The sequence below is a fragment of the Colletotrichum costaricense genome, assembly GCF_030867565.1.
Source record: "Colletotrichum costaricense strain IMI 309622 chromosome Unknown Scaffold_10.1, whole genome shotgun sequence".
NCBI lineage: Eukaryota > Fungi > Ascomycota > Sordariomycetes > Glomerellales > Glomerellaceae > Colletotrichum > Colletotrichum costaricense.
This window is the reverse complement of record NW_026848239.1, coordinates 777826-793430: the sequence shown is the minus strand read 5'-3', so window position 1 is coordinate 793430 and position 15605 is coordinate 777826. Positions and strand designations below refer to the sequence as shown.

At 53.2% G+C, this 15605-nt stretch overlaps 5 protein-coding genes across 5 annotated transcripts; 4 read left to right on the top strand and 1 right to left on the bottom strand.

The window, feature by feature from the left end:
- Positions 1-1978, top strand: CCOS01_09864 (RNA recognition domain-containing protein; the record flags this gene model as incomplete). The annotated part of the gene is made up of 7 exons (XM_060458021.1): positions 1-887; positions 939-1029; positions 1089-1178; positions 1237-1328; positions 1377-1634; positions 1691-1786; positions 1843-1978. 7 exons carry the CDS (start codon positions 1-3, stop codon positions 1976-1978), a joined length of 1650 nt encoding a protein of 549 aa, XP_060311186.1.
- Positions 1979-2372: 394 nt separating this feature from the next.
- CCOS01_09863 (RIO1 family protein) lies at positions 2373-3697 on the bottom strand (the record flags this gene model as incomplete). Its single annotated transcript, XM_060458020.1, has 2 exons — positions 2373-3572; positions 3635-3697. 2 exons carry the CDS (start codon positions 3695-3697, stop codon positions 2373-2375), a joined length of 1263 nt encoding a protein of 420 aa, XP_060311185.1.
- A 490-nt stretch (positions 3698-4187) lies between these two features.
- CCOS01_09862 (proteasome/cyclosome) lies at positions 4188-7048 on the top strand (the record flags this gene model as incomplete). The annotated part of the gene is made up of 4 exons (XM_060458019.1): positions 4188-4308; positions 4361-4431; positions 4489-6966; positions 7022-7048. 4 exons carry the CDS (start codon positions 4188-4190, stop codon positions 7046-7048), a joined length of 2697 nt encoding a protein of 898 aa, XP_060311184.1.
- A 3244-nt stretch (positions 7049-10292) lies between these two features.
- Positions 10293-12449, top strand: CCOS01_09861 (MATE efflux family protein; the record flags this gene model as incomplete). Its single annotated transcript, XM_060458018.1, has 3 exons — positions 10293-11819; positions 11901-12229; positions 12362-12449. The coding sequence occupies 3 exons, from the start codon at positions 10293-10295 to the stop codon at positions 12447-12449; spliced, it is 1944 nt and encodes a 647-aa protein (XP_060311183.1).
- A 1406-nt stretch (positions 12450-13855) lies between these two features.
- On the top strand, positions 13856-14921 carry CCOS01_09860 (isopentenyl-diphosphate delta-isomerase; the record flags this gene model as incomplete). Its single annotated transcript, XM_060458017.1, has 3 exons — positions 13856-14054; positions 14259-14600; positions 14689-14921. 3 exons carry the CDS (start codon positions 13856-13858, stop codon positions 14919-14921), a joined length of 774 nt encoding a protein of 257 aa, XP_060311182.1.
- Between the last annotated feature and the right edge of the window lie 684 nt (positions 14922-15605).

Genomic DNA, 15605 nt, shown 5'->3' with positions numbered 1-15605 from the left:
ATGGATCCCAAGCACTCCGTCGCCTATGCTGGGCCCGGCAATCACGCCAGCCAGTTCCCTGAGAACCAGATGCCCAACATGATGGGCAGCGTTGACGCCTTGAATGGTGCCATCGGTCAATTCCAAAACATGACCTTGGGTAACGGCATGTCCCACAACGTTGGCGGTATGGGACAAATGGCGACCGGCCATCCGTACATGATTCCCCAGGACTACATTCTGGCTCCTCATCTGCCTTCTGCTCTGGGTATGGACCACCTCTCTCAGGGTCCGTACGGACCGAGTGGCTACTTGGCTGCGCCTGGACAATTCAGTCCCTACGTTCCCTACCCCATGATGCCTTTCACCCCCGGTCGCGCTGTGAGTGGCAACTCGGCTCTCCAGGACCGCACCAACCGCGGTCGCAACGACGTGCCAGGTCTTGAGAATCGTCGTCACAGTGGTGGTTCTTACACCACCACCGAATCTGCTCCTACGACTCCTTTCTACAGCGGTGCCGGCAAGAATGATAAGGGCCCCCGCGTTGCTGCCCTTGATTGTTCAACCTACACCACGCCTTCTCCCCAGCAGCTTGTTGGCGGCAACATTTTCGTTGAACCTGCTGCCAAGCACGGCGTCATCACGATCCCGGTCGACCGCAACTTGGAAGAGATCCTCAAGCAGGACCCTCCCGTCCCCAAGGCCGTTCCTGCCGTTTTCACCCCTGCCACCCAGATGAAGACCCTGGATCAGAGTTTAGAGAATAGGATCCCGGGCAACCGCAATGTTTACATTCGCGGTCTTCATCCGACTACTGATGATGAGCTCTTGTACCGCTTCGCCTCCCGCTTTGGCGAGGTGGAGACATCCAAAGCCATCATTGACACGTCTACTGGTGCTTGCAAAGGGTATATTGGTTCGAGTTCCCTTTTCTTTACTCTTCGCTGATGATCAAGCAGGTTTGGCTTTGCCAAGTTCTTCGACGTCCGCGACTCGGAGATGTGTATCCGGGGCTTCCATCGTCTCGGATACGAGGTCGGCTTTGCTCGTGTATGTTCTGATCTGCAACTACCCACTGTTCAGCCCCCATTGTCTGACCTGTTTTGCAGGAATCTTTCAACTCTCGCCTCAAGGCCGAGGGCGATGAGGGTTCAACCAACCTCTACATCTCCAACCTCCCCAAGAGCCTGACGGAGAATGTGAGTTTGCACTTGACATATTCTGTGATGTTGATTTGCTCAATACTGACACCTCCAGGACCTCGGCGATATCTTCAGAGGTTACCACATCATGTCGTCCAAGATCCTGCGTGACAGCATGGGCAACAGCCGTGGTGTTGGCTTCGCTCGGTAAGCGGCTTCCGAACACTCATGAATGCCGTATTCTAATTGATCCAGTTTTGAATCCCGCGATGTTTGCGATGCCGTCATTAAGCAGTTCAACGGCATCCCCATCGGCGAGGAGGGCATGGTGATGAACATTCGCTATGCCGACACTGCTGGTCAAAAGGAACTCAAGCGGGTCACTGCTGAGCGCCGCCAGTTCCGTACCAACGAGTACAACATCGGCGCCTACGGTACTCCCTTGGTTGGCATCCAGCCCAATATGTACAATCAGCCGGCCTGGAAACGTGCTCTGCATTCCACACCGAACAGGTGAGCACTCGTCACTCAGGTCATCTGTGATTTCAGCCGCTAACCAAACTCAACAGCTACGCCCCTCGTTCCATGACTGGCGGTCTCGATCGGATGGGCAAGGGGGTCAAGTCTGATGACTACCAGGCGGGCACTGTTCAGGGAAATACCCAGTACGGTGACCATTCTCGCCATTGGAGCATTCTTCTTGACTAACCTGCTTGTTCAGATCACCCGCGGAGACTACCGTTGCCGAGATCTCGTCCAACGACAGCGACGAAGGCGTGACTATCCACGCCGACTCGGCCACGCCCATCATTGTCAGCACCCAGTCGTCCCCGATTTGCAAGAAGGAGAAGAAGTGAATTTGCGTTGTGATGGAATAGGAGCGTCAGCGTATTTTCCGGGTGCATCATTCCTCGTCTTGTTCCGCAGATTTCGGAGTTTCTGCGTTTCAGCACACATGGCAGTATGGTTTTGATCAGGGAACATATTATGCTCTGAGGTAGCTCATACTCTTGATGCGTTCTGTATGAAAGGCGCCAGCTATTAGTTCTTGTACCTTAGTTTTTGGGAGGCAGATCAAAATCGGGACGGCGTACCGCTTTTTTTTTGGCCACAGAATCATGAAGTCGGGAATTATAACATGAAATTTCCAATCACAGAAGATCCATGCTCGCAGTAAATGATTGTGTATCACCAAGCGACAGAAGGATTTCTGGAAGTAGTAAAGTGCTTATTATTCGATTCATCAACGGCTCAGGCCTCGTCGGCCACCGTCAACTTTGAGAATTTTTGGGTATCAACTTCATCCTCTGCTCTTCCACCTGTCTGCACTTCTTTTCCATCTCCATTTGCCGCTGGGACGCTTGCATTCTCCGCGTCTGGCGCCTCATCGCCTGAGTCTTCCTCCTCTTCGTCGTCTTCCTCGGAGCCGTACTCTTCGTCGTCGTCTTCGCCCACGAACTCGCCCTCCTCGTTCTTGGAAGAGGCCTGTTCCTGAATGGCCTTCTCCAGATCTTTGGCCATCTTCTTTGTGAAGCCAGATGCCGTCAAGGTCGCATCAATTCTTGTGGCACCGCCCTTGCCAACCAACTTCTTTGCGTCCTTGTAGAACGGTCCTGGTGTCGTAGGGGTGAACTTGAACCTCTTTTCGAAAAAGCGCTTGATGCAGTTGACATCTCTGTCAAAGTACATTTCTGCGTTCTCATGATCCATCGACACCATTTGGGGGAAGTCGATGACGATGGGTACCAACTTGACGGTCTCCTCATCCCCTTCTTCTGTTGTTGTGACGGATACTTCTTCCTTGATGAGGATATTGAACTCGTTGTAGTCGCCGTGGATAAGTCCATGCTTAGCCAAGCGGAGAAGCAGATCAATCAGCTCAGAATAGAGCAGCGCAGGGTCTGGGACGTTGGATATTTGGCGGAGAGGGAACGAATCGATGAAGGACATAACAATGGTGTGTCGGTTCTGAGCGATAGGTTCGGGCACCGGGAATCCTTCATCTTTCAGTGCCTTCATGAAAGCAAACTCCTTCATTGCGGCGAGCCTGGAAAGATACATCCAGGATCCTGACTGCTTGTTCTTGAGGTAGTCTCGGTTCGATTTGACTGTCCGGAAAGAGATACGACCGAGTCTGTGGATCTTGAGAATGCACTGCACGCCTCTGTCGTCGGCAACCATGACAATGTCGCTCTCCTTGCCGACTCCGACTCTGCTGCCAACGCTGTAGACTTCCTTGCGCGTCGAGTATTGGTGCATCGCGAGATAGTCGAGACCGCCGTAGGTGAGGCGGTATCCATCATACTTGGCTTCCTTGACCTTGGCGATGAGGCCAACCTTGGCGAGATTGGAGATGCAGCGGTGAACTCCGCTTGCGCCACCACGGAGGCGCGATAATTTCTCGATCAGTGACGTCGGGACCAGCTCGTGGTTCTTGGTGCCTTGTTCAACCTGTAGATCCTGTAAGTGGGCTGCCTGGAGGGGTTATGGAGGGGTAGGGTGAGGGAACGAACTGCTGCGAGGACCTTCCAGTCCTCAGCGGCCAAGTGCCGCAGTGCCTTGGTATCTAAATGCATCTAGGAAGTTGTGCGATCGCAACAATACGTATTTGGAAAAATTGGTCTGGAGTTGAAATTCTTCCCCCAGATCTCAAGGTACTGAATTCGGTGCCCAAGAACCCCTCCATTGGAAAAAAAGCAGCCGGGGTTTGGATGTGCGCTATCGATAAGGTGAACAAGATATGATAAGATAAGCCGGGATGGGGTCATCGACTCCGGCGGTCACGTGGCAGGCTGAACACTCCAAGCCCAGGTGTGTCTGTGCGGCAGGCAGGCCAGGCTCGTACGCAACCGGGGAGCTTCGACTTGTTGCTTAGCTTTACAAAGCTACCATCACCTTCCATCTCCCTCACGAATCACAACCATCCACCACTCTATCCTTCTCTCAACCGCACACCATCGATCCGACGTCCACTCCTTGACGAATTGCACAGACGTACGCGCCGATTCTTGACCAAACTCCCGAGGACCTACCCCACCTATACAGAGTCCACAAACACACGTCAAGATGGCGCAGGACAGCGAGAAGCCTACCGCTGCCGACAAGGGCAAGGGAAAGGCCGTGGAGGAGAGCAAGAAGGAGAAAGCCCAGGTTAATGGCAAGAAGGACGACGAGAAGATTATCGATTGTGAGCGATACGGGTTGTCTTGCGATATTGATGAGGGGCTAACTGTTCGTAGCTGCGGAGGAGCTCAGCGAAGAGGACCAACAGCTGAAGAATGAGCTGGATATGCTCGTCGAGCGCCTCACGGTGCGTTGCGTGATTGAAATGCTAGCATCGTGTGCAAAATGCTAACGTTGGCTCTAGGAATCCGATGCCTCTCTCTACAAGCCGGCCCTCGAGGCCATGAAGAACTTCATCAAGACGTCAACCTCATCAATGACGGCTGTGCCCAAACCGCTGAAGTTCCTGAGACCACACTACGAGACGATGACAAAACTATTCGAGGATTGGCCGACGGGAGAGAACAAGACGTCACTTGCAGATGTTTTGTCAGTGATTGGTATGACGTATTCCGACGAGGACCGACAAGACACTCTCAAGTACCGCCTACTTGCACCGTCATCCGACATTGGATCATGGGGCCACGAGTACACCCGGCATTTGGCTCTGGAGATTGGCGAGGTGTACGGAAAGAGGATAAACGCCGACGAGCCGACAAAGGATCTGGTCGACCTTGCCTTGATTCTCATTCCGCTCTTCTTGCAGAGCAACGCCGAGGCAGATGCTGTGGACTTGATGAGCGAGCTCGAGATCATCGATCAGATCCCCAACCACCTCGACAAGGACACATACGGCCGCGTCTGCCTTTACATGGTCAGCATGGTCAACTTGCTGACTTACCCCGACAACGAGCTCTTCCTCAAGACCGCCCACGACATCTACCTCACATACAAGGAGTACGCCCTGGCAATGACCCTTGCCATTCGCCTTAACGACGTCGAACTCATCAAGGCCGATTTTGAGAAGGCCGAAGATCCCGCATTGAAGAAGCAGCTCGCTTTTCTCATCGCGCGGCAACGTATTGTCCTGGATCTTCCCGCAGAGGACGCGGACTCCCAGGCTGTCGTGGAGTGCCTGTCGAATCTTAAGCTGTCCGACCACTTCAAGTCCCTGGGTAAGGAGCTCAACATTCTGGACCCCAAGACTACAGAAGACATCTACAAGAGCCACCTTGAGAGCAGCCGTGTTGCTGGCATGACCAACCTTGATTCAGCTCGCCACAACCTGGCAGCCGCTTTTGTCAACGCCTTTGTAAACGCCGGCTTCGGTAACGACAAGATGATGCTGGTTGAGCAGGACAAGGAAAGCTGGGTATGGAAGACTAAAGGCGACGGCATGATGTCGACTGTGGCCTCTCTGGGTACTCTGTTGCTATGGGACGTTGAGGCTGGTTTGGACAAGATCGACAAGTACACCTATGCCGCGGAGCCCGAGATCTTGGCTGGCTCGATGCTTGCCATTGGTATCATGAACTCCGGAGCGCGTGTTGACTCTGAGCCCGCTTTGGCTTTGTTGGGTGACGAGGACAAGCTGCACCACAAGAACCCTCTTGTCCGAACCGCCAGCATCATGGGCCTGGGTCTCTCCTACGCCGGCTCAAACAACGACTTTACCTTGGAGCTCCTCCTGCCCATCATCACTGATTCTTCCCAGGATATGCAAATTTCCGCCATGGCTGCCCTGGCCTGTGGTCTGATCTTTGTTGGTTCCTCCAACCCCGAAATCAGTGAGGCTATCGTCACAACTCTGCTGGACGATGAACGCAAGAGCCAGCTTACAGACAAGTGGACTCGTTTCCTGGCACTTGGTCTTGGCTTGCTCTTCTTTGGCCGTCAGGAAGAAGTCGACGTCATCCTTGAGACCCTCAAGGCTGTTGACCACCCGATGGCGAAGCCGACGGCCGTGCTGGCTGAGATCTGTGCTTGGGCAGGCACCGGTGCTGTCCTGAAGATCCAGGAGTTGCTCCACATTTGCAACGAGCATATTGAGGATTCAGACGAGAAGAAGGGTGACGAGCTCCTCCAGTCATACGCAGTAATCGGTATCGCACTCGTTGCCATGGGCGAAGATGTGGGCCAGGAGATGGTTCTTCGGCAATTCGGCCATCTGATGCACTACGGCGAGCCCAACATCAGGAGAGCAGTTCCTCTGGCCATGGGTCTGATCAGCCCCAGCAACCCCCAGATGAAGGTCTACGACACGCTCTCCAGATACTCCCACGACAACGACAACGACGTTGCTATCAATGCCATCTTCGCCATGGGTCTCCTGGGTGCGGGTACGAACAACGCCAGACTTGCCCAGCTTCTTAGACAGCTGGCCAGCTTCTACCACCGCGACCAGGAGTCTCTCTTCATGGTGCGCATTGCTCAAGGTCTTTTGCACATGGGCAAGGGTACCATGTCGGTCAACCCCTTCCACACTGACCGCAACGTTCTTTCGCGCGTGTCTACGGGTGGTCTGCTCGCCGTGCTGGTCGCCATGATCGATGCCAAGTCGTTCATCACATCTAACTCACACTACCTGCTCTACTTCCTGGTGACGGCTATGCACCCCCGTTTCTTGGTGACGTTGGACGAGGACCTGAAGCCGTTGAAGGTCAACGTCCGCGTTGGTCAGGCGGTTGATGTTGTCGGCCAGGCGGGTCGGCCCAAGACTATCACCGGCTGGCAAACACAGAGCACGCCGGTTGTTTTGGCGTACGGCGAGCGTGCGGAGCTTGAGGATGAGCAGTACATCAGCTTGAACAGCACACTAGAGGGATTGGTGATCCTCAAGAAGGTACGTTTGAGGATTCGTCATTAAAGTGAAGGCGTGCGTTGCTAACTATTTGCAGAACCCCGACTGGGTAGAGGAGAAATAGATGATTTCAGGGTGTTCGGGGGGACCTGGGATCGTAGGTTCAGGCATGGAACTGGGACACGATACACTGTATAGTAATCTTACGTCTGTGAGTGGCATTCGAAATGTCATCAGACAGATGAGATCCCACATCAATAGACGGATCAGCTGCAATGAAGAGGCGTTTTAACGTTTACACATATTCGAAAAGTGACAATGTTCTTGAATGCATATAAATCTTTTGAGATCCCCGGTTAACCGAACGCAAATATGCGAGCCGCAGCCTTGTACGGTTTCGATTTGCACAACCAGGTCAGGCCGAAGCCCGACGATGCGATGGGCAGCATGCCGGCTATCATCTTTGAGCCTGATACGCAAATGAACGTGGCAAAGGAAGTGTGGCATTTTCCAGTCGACTACCAAGGACTTTCTCCATGAGCTCGGAGACGTTCGCATAGCTGAACACTCTTACAGTATTATGGCTAGGTTTGGGGGCTCGCCATAAAAGGTATTATTCGATTAATGTTCTACCGTTACTGATTGCTCAGGCGATTCTCGTTATTCTATATAGTATATACACATAGCATCAGTGGACACTCCTACTGATTAAGGGTTACCGTTTCTTCATCACGGTCAACCTCCAGCCCTCGTAATACGCCAAGTTCTTGGAGGACTTTCATAAGCTAACCTGGTTATTATACGCATAACTACCAACAGAGCAAACACAGTGACCAGGCACATCACCAACGACAAGAGCAACGGCCTGCTAGCTACCTAGTATGAAATGATGTCTGCTAGCAAGTGGGCTGCGGCGTCGGTTTGAATCTGATCTCGGTCAGACGAAGGTGTGTATTCGCAGATGCTGACACAACGACTCCGCTTGCCTCATGCAGCAATTTTTGCCGGTGCGAACCAATAGCCTTCGTTTCCCGGGGGAGATCTGAGATTGGGATTTCAACCCGATCCGAGATGCGATGAGATTATCACATCAAGTAATCCATTTCTGGCCCAGCCCAAAGAGGCCACCGCTACCCTCTTACGGATAGATGTTGGCAATTAAAGACAAATGTGCATCCAGATGCGCATGCGCATGGGGGATATGTCTTTACTTTACACCATGGACGAAAGAAAGGTCTTGCTTGTACGTAATGGACGTCACAACGGTTGCATGGTGGGATATTGCCTGTAAAGCGATACGGGCACAACGGGGAAGTGGACGGGATGGGATAGATAGGGGATGGGTACAAAAGGCTAAACCAGGCTGAGTTGAGCTGACCGCGTTGCCGCGCTGTAACCCTGTCTGATACTTATGCGAAAAGACTGGCAGTCTGGCGGAACTTCGGAGGGGAGATGGAGAGAGAGGAGGGGCAAAACTGTTAGCGCTGGTGGAGGCTGGGGGATGGATGGTGGAAGTGGAGGGGATGGGAATGGGCCGGGCAGAGAAAACGGATGTTCTGGGCTGGGGATGTCGTGAACCAAAGCCATAACACTACGGAGCACAGGTGGATATACTGATGGGAAGTTCAAGGGTGGCAGTTACCACTAATAGCACGCGAAAAGAGAATATTGAAGATTGCGAGCCTGCCCTGTGATTCTTTGAGTATGAGTGGGAGGATGCGGCGGAATGTTACACGATGGGATTGCGTGTGTTGATTGTTTGGGGTCCGTTGGTCGGATGTTATTGTTGATGGATAAGATTCCGGGGTCCCGGTCACGACGGCGGAGCCCGGGGAGGCGGCCGACGGGCCCCTTTGCTGGGTTCGGCGGGATGCGTCGCATTTGGGCTCGTCTCTGTCTCGTCTTTTCTTATCAGCTCCGGGATGTAAATACATTGGATACGGGTAAGTACGGAGTATAGGTACTGAGTGTCGATGACAGAACTAAGGGACAGACTTGGAAGTAGCTCCCACCCGCTGGAAAGGTTCCAAACGGCGGGTAAACTGCCAAAAACATAAAAAGTTGGTTAGATCTGCAAAGAGATGGCAAGAAGGATGCGGGATGCCAAGCTTTGAAAAGGCAAGATGCTACGGGATGTAGATTCCCTGGTGTGTCATTGGCCGGATGAGTCAGGCGATTGGCAAGCAGCGGTTCGCTTACAACGTGCCCTGGTGGGATGAAAGAAAGCTCTAGGAAGGCACGACTTGTAAGTTGCACCTACCTTACCTCGTGCCATATTGGTGCGGCTGCTAGGTACTTGCCTAGTGAGATGGATGGCAAATGACAACGGGAGAGAAAATGTCAGAGCTGCAAGGCAAGTGAAGCTAAGTCTACCTTGCGGAGTCCCTGCCTTCGGATTTCATTTAGTTACCTTTGGGAAAGTACGTAGTACGGATACAAGTGCAAAGGGCGCCACTGCTATGCGAGGCAGTGGATCGCGCAATTACTGGGTGGATATCCAGGCGAATCTAGCCGCTTCGCGCTTCGCGGGCAACAACGGGGAGACCCTGGAAAGCAAGAGCGAGACTGGCTGACTGTGGACTGGGAATTCCTCTATCTCTCTCCCGTCTGTCTTTTCCATCCATGCTTGTTTTCCATGGATGCGCTATCCGTACTTCGTTACTTCGTACGCGTTCCCTGGCAGTGGCACCGTACTCCGTAGCCCAAGATGGTCTCATTCCCCAGCTTTCGCCTCGGGAAGTGCGCGCAGCCCACCCAGCCAGCTCCAGTCCAGGTCCTCAGCAAAGGGCGCGGGTGACTCTTCCGACTTCCTATCTATGCCTTAAACTAATAACTTCCTCGTCACCCCTCCACCGCCCACGTTCATGCTCTCCTCCTCTTCCGCCTCTTCTGCCTACTCTCTTCTCGCCGAGCTTTCTCCTATTTGCAAGCTCTTTCTTTTTTCTCTTCAAAAACAACCTACGACCAGGGAGAAAGTAAGCCGAATCGTACGAGACGACCATCCGAACATTGGCATCCGTTCCCGCGTAACAGACTAGATTGGCCCTCGCTTGTCCAATATCTCTTTTGGAGAAGCGCAAATCGGACGTTGGAGTTTCGGAGGCACGCCAAAGCAAACCATTGCACACCGACACCGGCCTGAGTAATCCTTCGTCGCATCCGACTGCGCGACGTCGTCTTACCTGAGATTCCCCGTTCGAAGCACCAAGACACGTGCAGATTATTGGTTGGGGTTACCTAGCGGATTGCGCAACTCGCATTGAGAGCAAAGGCGAGAGGACGACGTTATAGTACGGCGGAGAACAAGGTGTTACTGACCTCCGCATCTCTACACCTACACTTGAAATTCGGTCAGCGACAACTGCGTCATGGGGGACGACCGCAGCATTCCCATCAAGGCGGCTTCTTCGAGCCGCGACTTTGTCGCCCAGCTCAGCTCGTCTTTCATGACGGGAACCCCGCCCGCACAAGAGCTCCTGGCAAGAGATTTGGCAGAATGCTCAGAAGACGAATACGTCGACGAGAATGAGGATGCCATCGGCTCCGACGACGAGGACGTGTCCGCCGAGGGCCCTCTCTTCTACCGCCGCCCGAGCGGTGTCGCATTCGGCACCTCCCGCCCCGTTATGAACCCGCAACCGATATACGCCGCCGAAGAACCACCAGTCCTCACTAGAGTCGAAAAGAAGCAGTCGCGCGATGCCGAGCTGAGTCTGTTGCGTGATAATCATCTTTTGCCTCCCAAACATGCCCGAGAGGAAAACGAGCCATTCTATCGCCGCGCCTACAGACGTCTCTTCAGCACAAAGGTTCCACTCGAGCCTCACGATGAAGAGGCACCCCAGGCCATCGTTCGTCGGCCCTCCGAATCAACCCCTCTATTGTCCGGAGCTCCAGCGCCAGATGTTGATGGCCATGGGACTCTCAATGAGCAGTGGGAAGCGGCAGTCTCGACGGGCCAACTTCGCACTACTTGGCAGCGCGAAGCCAAGACCATCATTCAGTATGCCAGTCCGCTCATTGTTACCTTTATGCTGCAGTACTCGGTCAATGTTGTTTCCATCTTCGCCGTAGGACACATTGGAAAGATTGAACTTGGCGCCGTGAGCTTGGCAACCATGACAGCGACTATCACCGTCTACGCGCCCTTCCAGGGTCTCGCGACGAGTCTCGATACTCTCTGTGCGCAGGCGTACGGATCCGGACACCGCCATCTCGTCGGACTGCAATTTCAGCGCATGACATATTTCTTGCTCATGTGCTTTGTCCCGCTGGCCGTGTTGTGGTTCTTCAGTGAGTCGGTGCTGCGGCTCGTCATCCCGGAACCTGAGTCTGCGCGGCTGGCTGGCCAGTATCTGCGCATGCTGATCCTGAGCGGACCGGCCTTCGTCTTCTTCGAGGGTGGGAAGCGGTTTGTGCAGGCGCAGGGTCTGTTTCAGGCCACCACTTGGGTCCTTTTAGTCGCTGCGCCCATCAACATCCTGTTGAACTGGCTGTTTGTCTGGAGGTTGGGATGGGGTTTCATCGGAGCTCCTGCTGCGGTTGTTTGCACCCAAAATCTGCTTCCGCTGCTGTTGTTCCTTTACGTGCGCTTCATCGACGGATACCAGTGCTGGGGCGGTTTCAGCAAACGAGCTCTGTCAAATTGGGGCCCGATGCTTCGCTTGGCTTTGCCCGGCATGATTATGATTGAGGCCGAGTACATGGCTTTTGAGATCCTGACTCTGTTCTCGAGCCAGTTCGGTCCGGAATACCTGGCGGCCCAGAGTGTCGTCGTCACGCTGTGTGCTATTACCTACCAGATCCCATTCCCCGTCAGCATCGCGGCGTCCACCCGAATCGCTAACCTCATTGGTGCCGGGTTGGTGGATGCGGCAAAGATTACCGGCGGAGTGGTAAGTTCATTAGCTCCCCCCCTCCATCACACGCTCCAGGAAAACCTAGTTTCAAAAATCATATTCTGACTGATTCGACAGGCATTCGCAGCAGCTCTGATTGTGGGCGTGTTCAACGTCATTCTCTTTGGCAGCTTGAGATTCCACCTGCCAAGACTGTTTACCAATGATGAAGAGGTCATTGCCATTGTGGCCAACGTGCTTCCGCTGTGTGCGTTGATGCAGGTCTTTGACGGCCTATCCGCGGGAGCACACGGTTTGCTGCGTGGCATTGGCCGCCCTTCCATCGGTGGCTATGCGAACTTGACGGTGTACTACCTCATTGCGATGCCAATCTCCTTTGGGACCGCGTTTGGTCTTGATTGGAAGCTCAAGGGTTTGTGGCTGGGCGTCACGATCGGACTTGCCTTGTAAGTGCCCCGTTCTTATTTGGTTTTCTACTCCATCTCTTTCCTCAGATTTCTCGATTCTCCGGGCATGGGATGAGAGACGTGCAAAGTGCGTATGAGAGAAATTTGGCTAACTTATGTATCTTGTCATAGGGTCGCTATTATCGAGTATTCGTTTGTATACTTCACGGACTGGCACAAGGCGGCCAAAGAGGCGGAGTCGAGAAACCAGGCCGAGTGAAACGTCCTTGGCCAAGAGTTTGGTCACGACTTTTTTACGTATACCCCGGAATCGGTCAGCGGGGTCATGATAATTGTTTGGCTACAAATTGGTGGTTTAATGATTGACTGTCGAAGATGTACGTCTGGATATATCAGATATATCCTGATTCACATCTAGTAGGTCTTGAATTTCTGGCTTGGTCATGTTTAGCTAGCAAGCGAGCGAGCATCGCAAAGCACAGCATAACTTTGGAAGTAATTGACGGAAGCGGGAGAAGAAGAGAAGAATGGTGCACAGATGATACGAATGCGGGCTCGGCCGTTGCAATGCCAATGTCAAAGTGTCTGCGTTGCCCTCGCTCGATGAGACCAAGTCAGGTAAGCTGGTGCATCCTTTCGTTCCATAACCTTTGGTAGCATGGCGTGTGATCCTGTGACGTCTGTGGGAAGTGTCCGCTCAGATACTGACGGACGTCCGTGGTGGTTCGCGACCTGTCAGAACCACGTAAGGCAAGGCAGAGAAGCGGCTTGCAAGAGTCTAAGCTGGAAACTTCCCAACGAGTTCTTTCTAGCGGTACGAAAACGCATCAGGTCCAACTAGAGCAGAGATGTACCTGGATAATCCCCCGTTCGACAATGAGGCTGATAAATCCTTCCCCTCCAAGAAGTCCTGAAAGGTGGAATTAGAAGCCCGTTTCTCTCCGTTAAAGTTTCCGGGCCTCCAAGTGAAACTTTTGAGTTATGGTGCCAGTGCGGAAGCTCTCTCCAACTCAGGGACCGTCCTGCGGCCTGGGCAGCGCAGAGAACCACACCTCCAAAAAGGCAAGCTAAGCCAACAAGACAGGGATGCGGGAGATTGGCAAATTGGGGCCACGGCGAAAACCAGTGACAAACATCAATAGTCAGCTCTGTGAGTGCGAATTGGAACTGATTTCAGGTGGCCCGCCTGCTCACTCTGCCACCGGGGGAACGAATGGCGGGTGCAGGGGTGTGAGGGGCACTGATCATTTTCGAACAGTTTCCCGCCTGGGAGGATTGGAGGGGGAAGGGGAAGAAGAAGGTCAGAAGGGGAGACCCCTCCTTTTCTGCGAATCGCTACATTGGTACCAATTTCTCGTTCTTGCGCAACCTCTATCTTTTCCACTCTCGCACATTCGCAACTTCGGACGGGGGAAGTTCCGAACAAAGCTACTCTTTTGCTCTCTCACATAATTGCCTATCGGTCTTTGTGCAACTTTATAAGAAGAGCAGTAAGCCTCTCTACCTCCCGCCCCTTTGTGCGCATGCGCAAAAGCTATCTTTGTAGCTATAGCTAGCTGTACAGAAAAAAAAAGTTTCGAAATTGGAAAGCTGACACAACACGCGACAATAGACGGGGTACACAACAAGACTTCCTCTTCCACGGGCAAACACGAAAAAATAAAGATGTCTACTACCACGACGACCACGACGACGGCCAGCGAGGGCATTACGGCCGAGTCGATTCTGCGCCTGTTCCCCGACATCGACACGAGCACCGAGGCCCTTTCCGGTCACGATGCCGAGCAGATTCGGCTCATGGACGAGGTGTGCATTGTGTTGGACGAGGACGACAAGCCTATTGGCAATGCGAGCAAGAAGGCCTGTGAGTAGTTTCTCCTGTCCTCCTGGGCCGTCTGCCGGTTCCGCGTTGTGTATAAACCCTCTCCCTCGAGTTGGTTGTTGCGGTGACTAGCCAAGCGCTGCCACCTTGTGACAAGGACAGAACGAGAGCGCGCGAGAGGAAGCAATAGAAGGGGGAACTACAAGACAACACAGTCAACTGACACTGAACTCCCCAAAACAACAGGCCATCTCATGACCAACATCGACAAGGGCCTCCTCCACCGCGCCTTCTCCGTCTTCCTCTTCGATCCGGAAACCAACCGCCTGCTCCTGCAGCAGCGCGCCACAGAAAAGATCACCTTCCCCGACATGTGGACCAACACGTGCTGCTCCCACCCGCTGGGGATCCCCGGCGAGACGGGCGCGAACCTCGAGGATTCGGTCGCGGGCGTCAAGCGCGCCGCGCAGAGGAAGCTGGAGCACGAGCTCGGTATCGACCCGAAGCAGGTGCCCTTTGATGACTTCCACTTCTTGACGAGGATTCATTACAAGGCGCCCAGCGACGGCAAGTGGGGAGAGCACGAGAGTATGTTTTGCCCTTCTTTCCCATTCCCTTTCTCTTAGGAAGTTTGGGTAAAGAAGACAATGTATAACCTTTGCTAATTCGGTCACAGTTGACTACATTCTCTTCATCAAGGCCAAGGTCGACCTCAAGCCCAACGAGAACGAGGTCCGCGCGACGCAGTACGTCAGCGCCGACGAGCTCAAGAAGCTGTTTGAGAACCCCCAGCTCAAGTTCACCCCCTGGTTCAAGCTCATTTGCAACTCGATGCTGTTCCAGTGGTGGGAGAGCCTCGACTCTGGGCTGGAGAAGTACACCAACGAGCAGGAGATTCGTCGCATGTAAATGAGAACGGATGACTGATTTTCTGATGGCAAAGAGACCTGGCAACGTGGAAGGACCCCAATGGTCCGTCATGAGAGAGCATTAGACGTGGAGTTTTGTCTCGTCGTTGCAGTTTTTCTTCTCTGTCTCCCTCTCCCTATCTCTTGCATGTGGCGGTAAAAAACAAAACAGACACTGTTGAAGTGTTCCCTGCCCTTCTTTATTTTCCGAATTTTCGTAATCCTAGATATCCCCCCTTTTTCATCATATGAATACGACTTGGGGCGTTGGCTGCTGGCCACGTTGAATTGAAAAACTTTGTTCTAATGGAAAATGTGGCCTGGTGATCGATGATGGCGGAGGGGATTTCAAGTTATGCTTGTTGATGAGAACGGGCTGGCGGAGATTTCTACTTCGTCCCTTCTCGTGGAACACCAAGACCGGTGGTAGGGGAGTCGTTAGGAGCAACGCGGAGTCCTCTGGGCTTAGGGAGTCTTGTCTCGGGATGGCTGTTTGTTTTGAGTATGCAGCTGGAGGGAGGCTACCTTACTAAGAGGGGCTTTCTAGATTCTAATTTGATGCTCAATTATGGATGCCGGAGGAGCTTTTCCCTACAACGGGAGCGTAGTACGCTATTTATACGTTGGAGTTGCTGAATGAGGCCGTTGTGGATGATTATGGGGCAGCTTTAGTTTCGTTCATCCT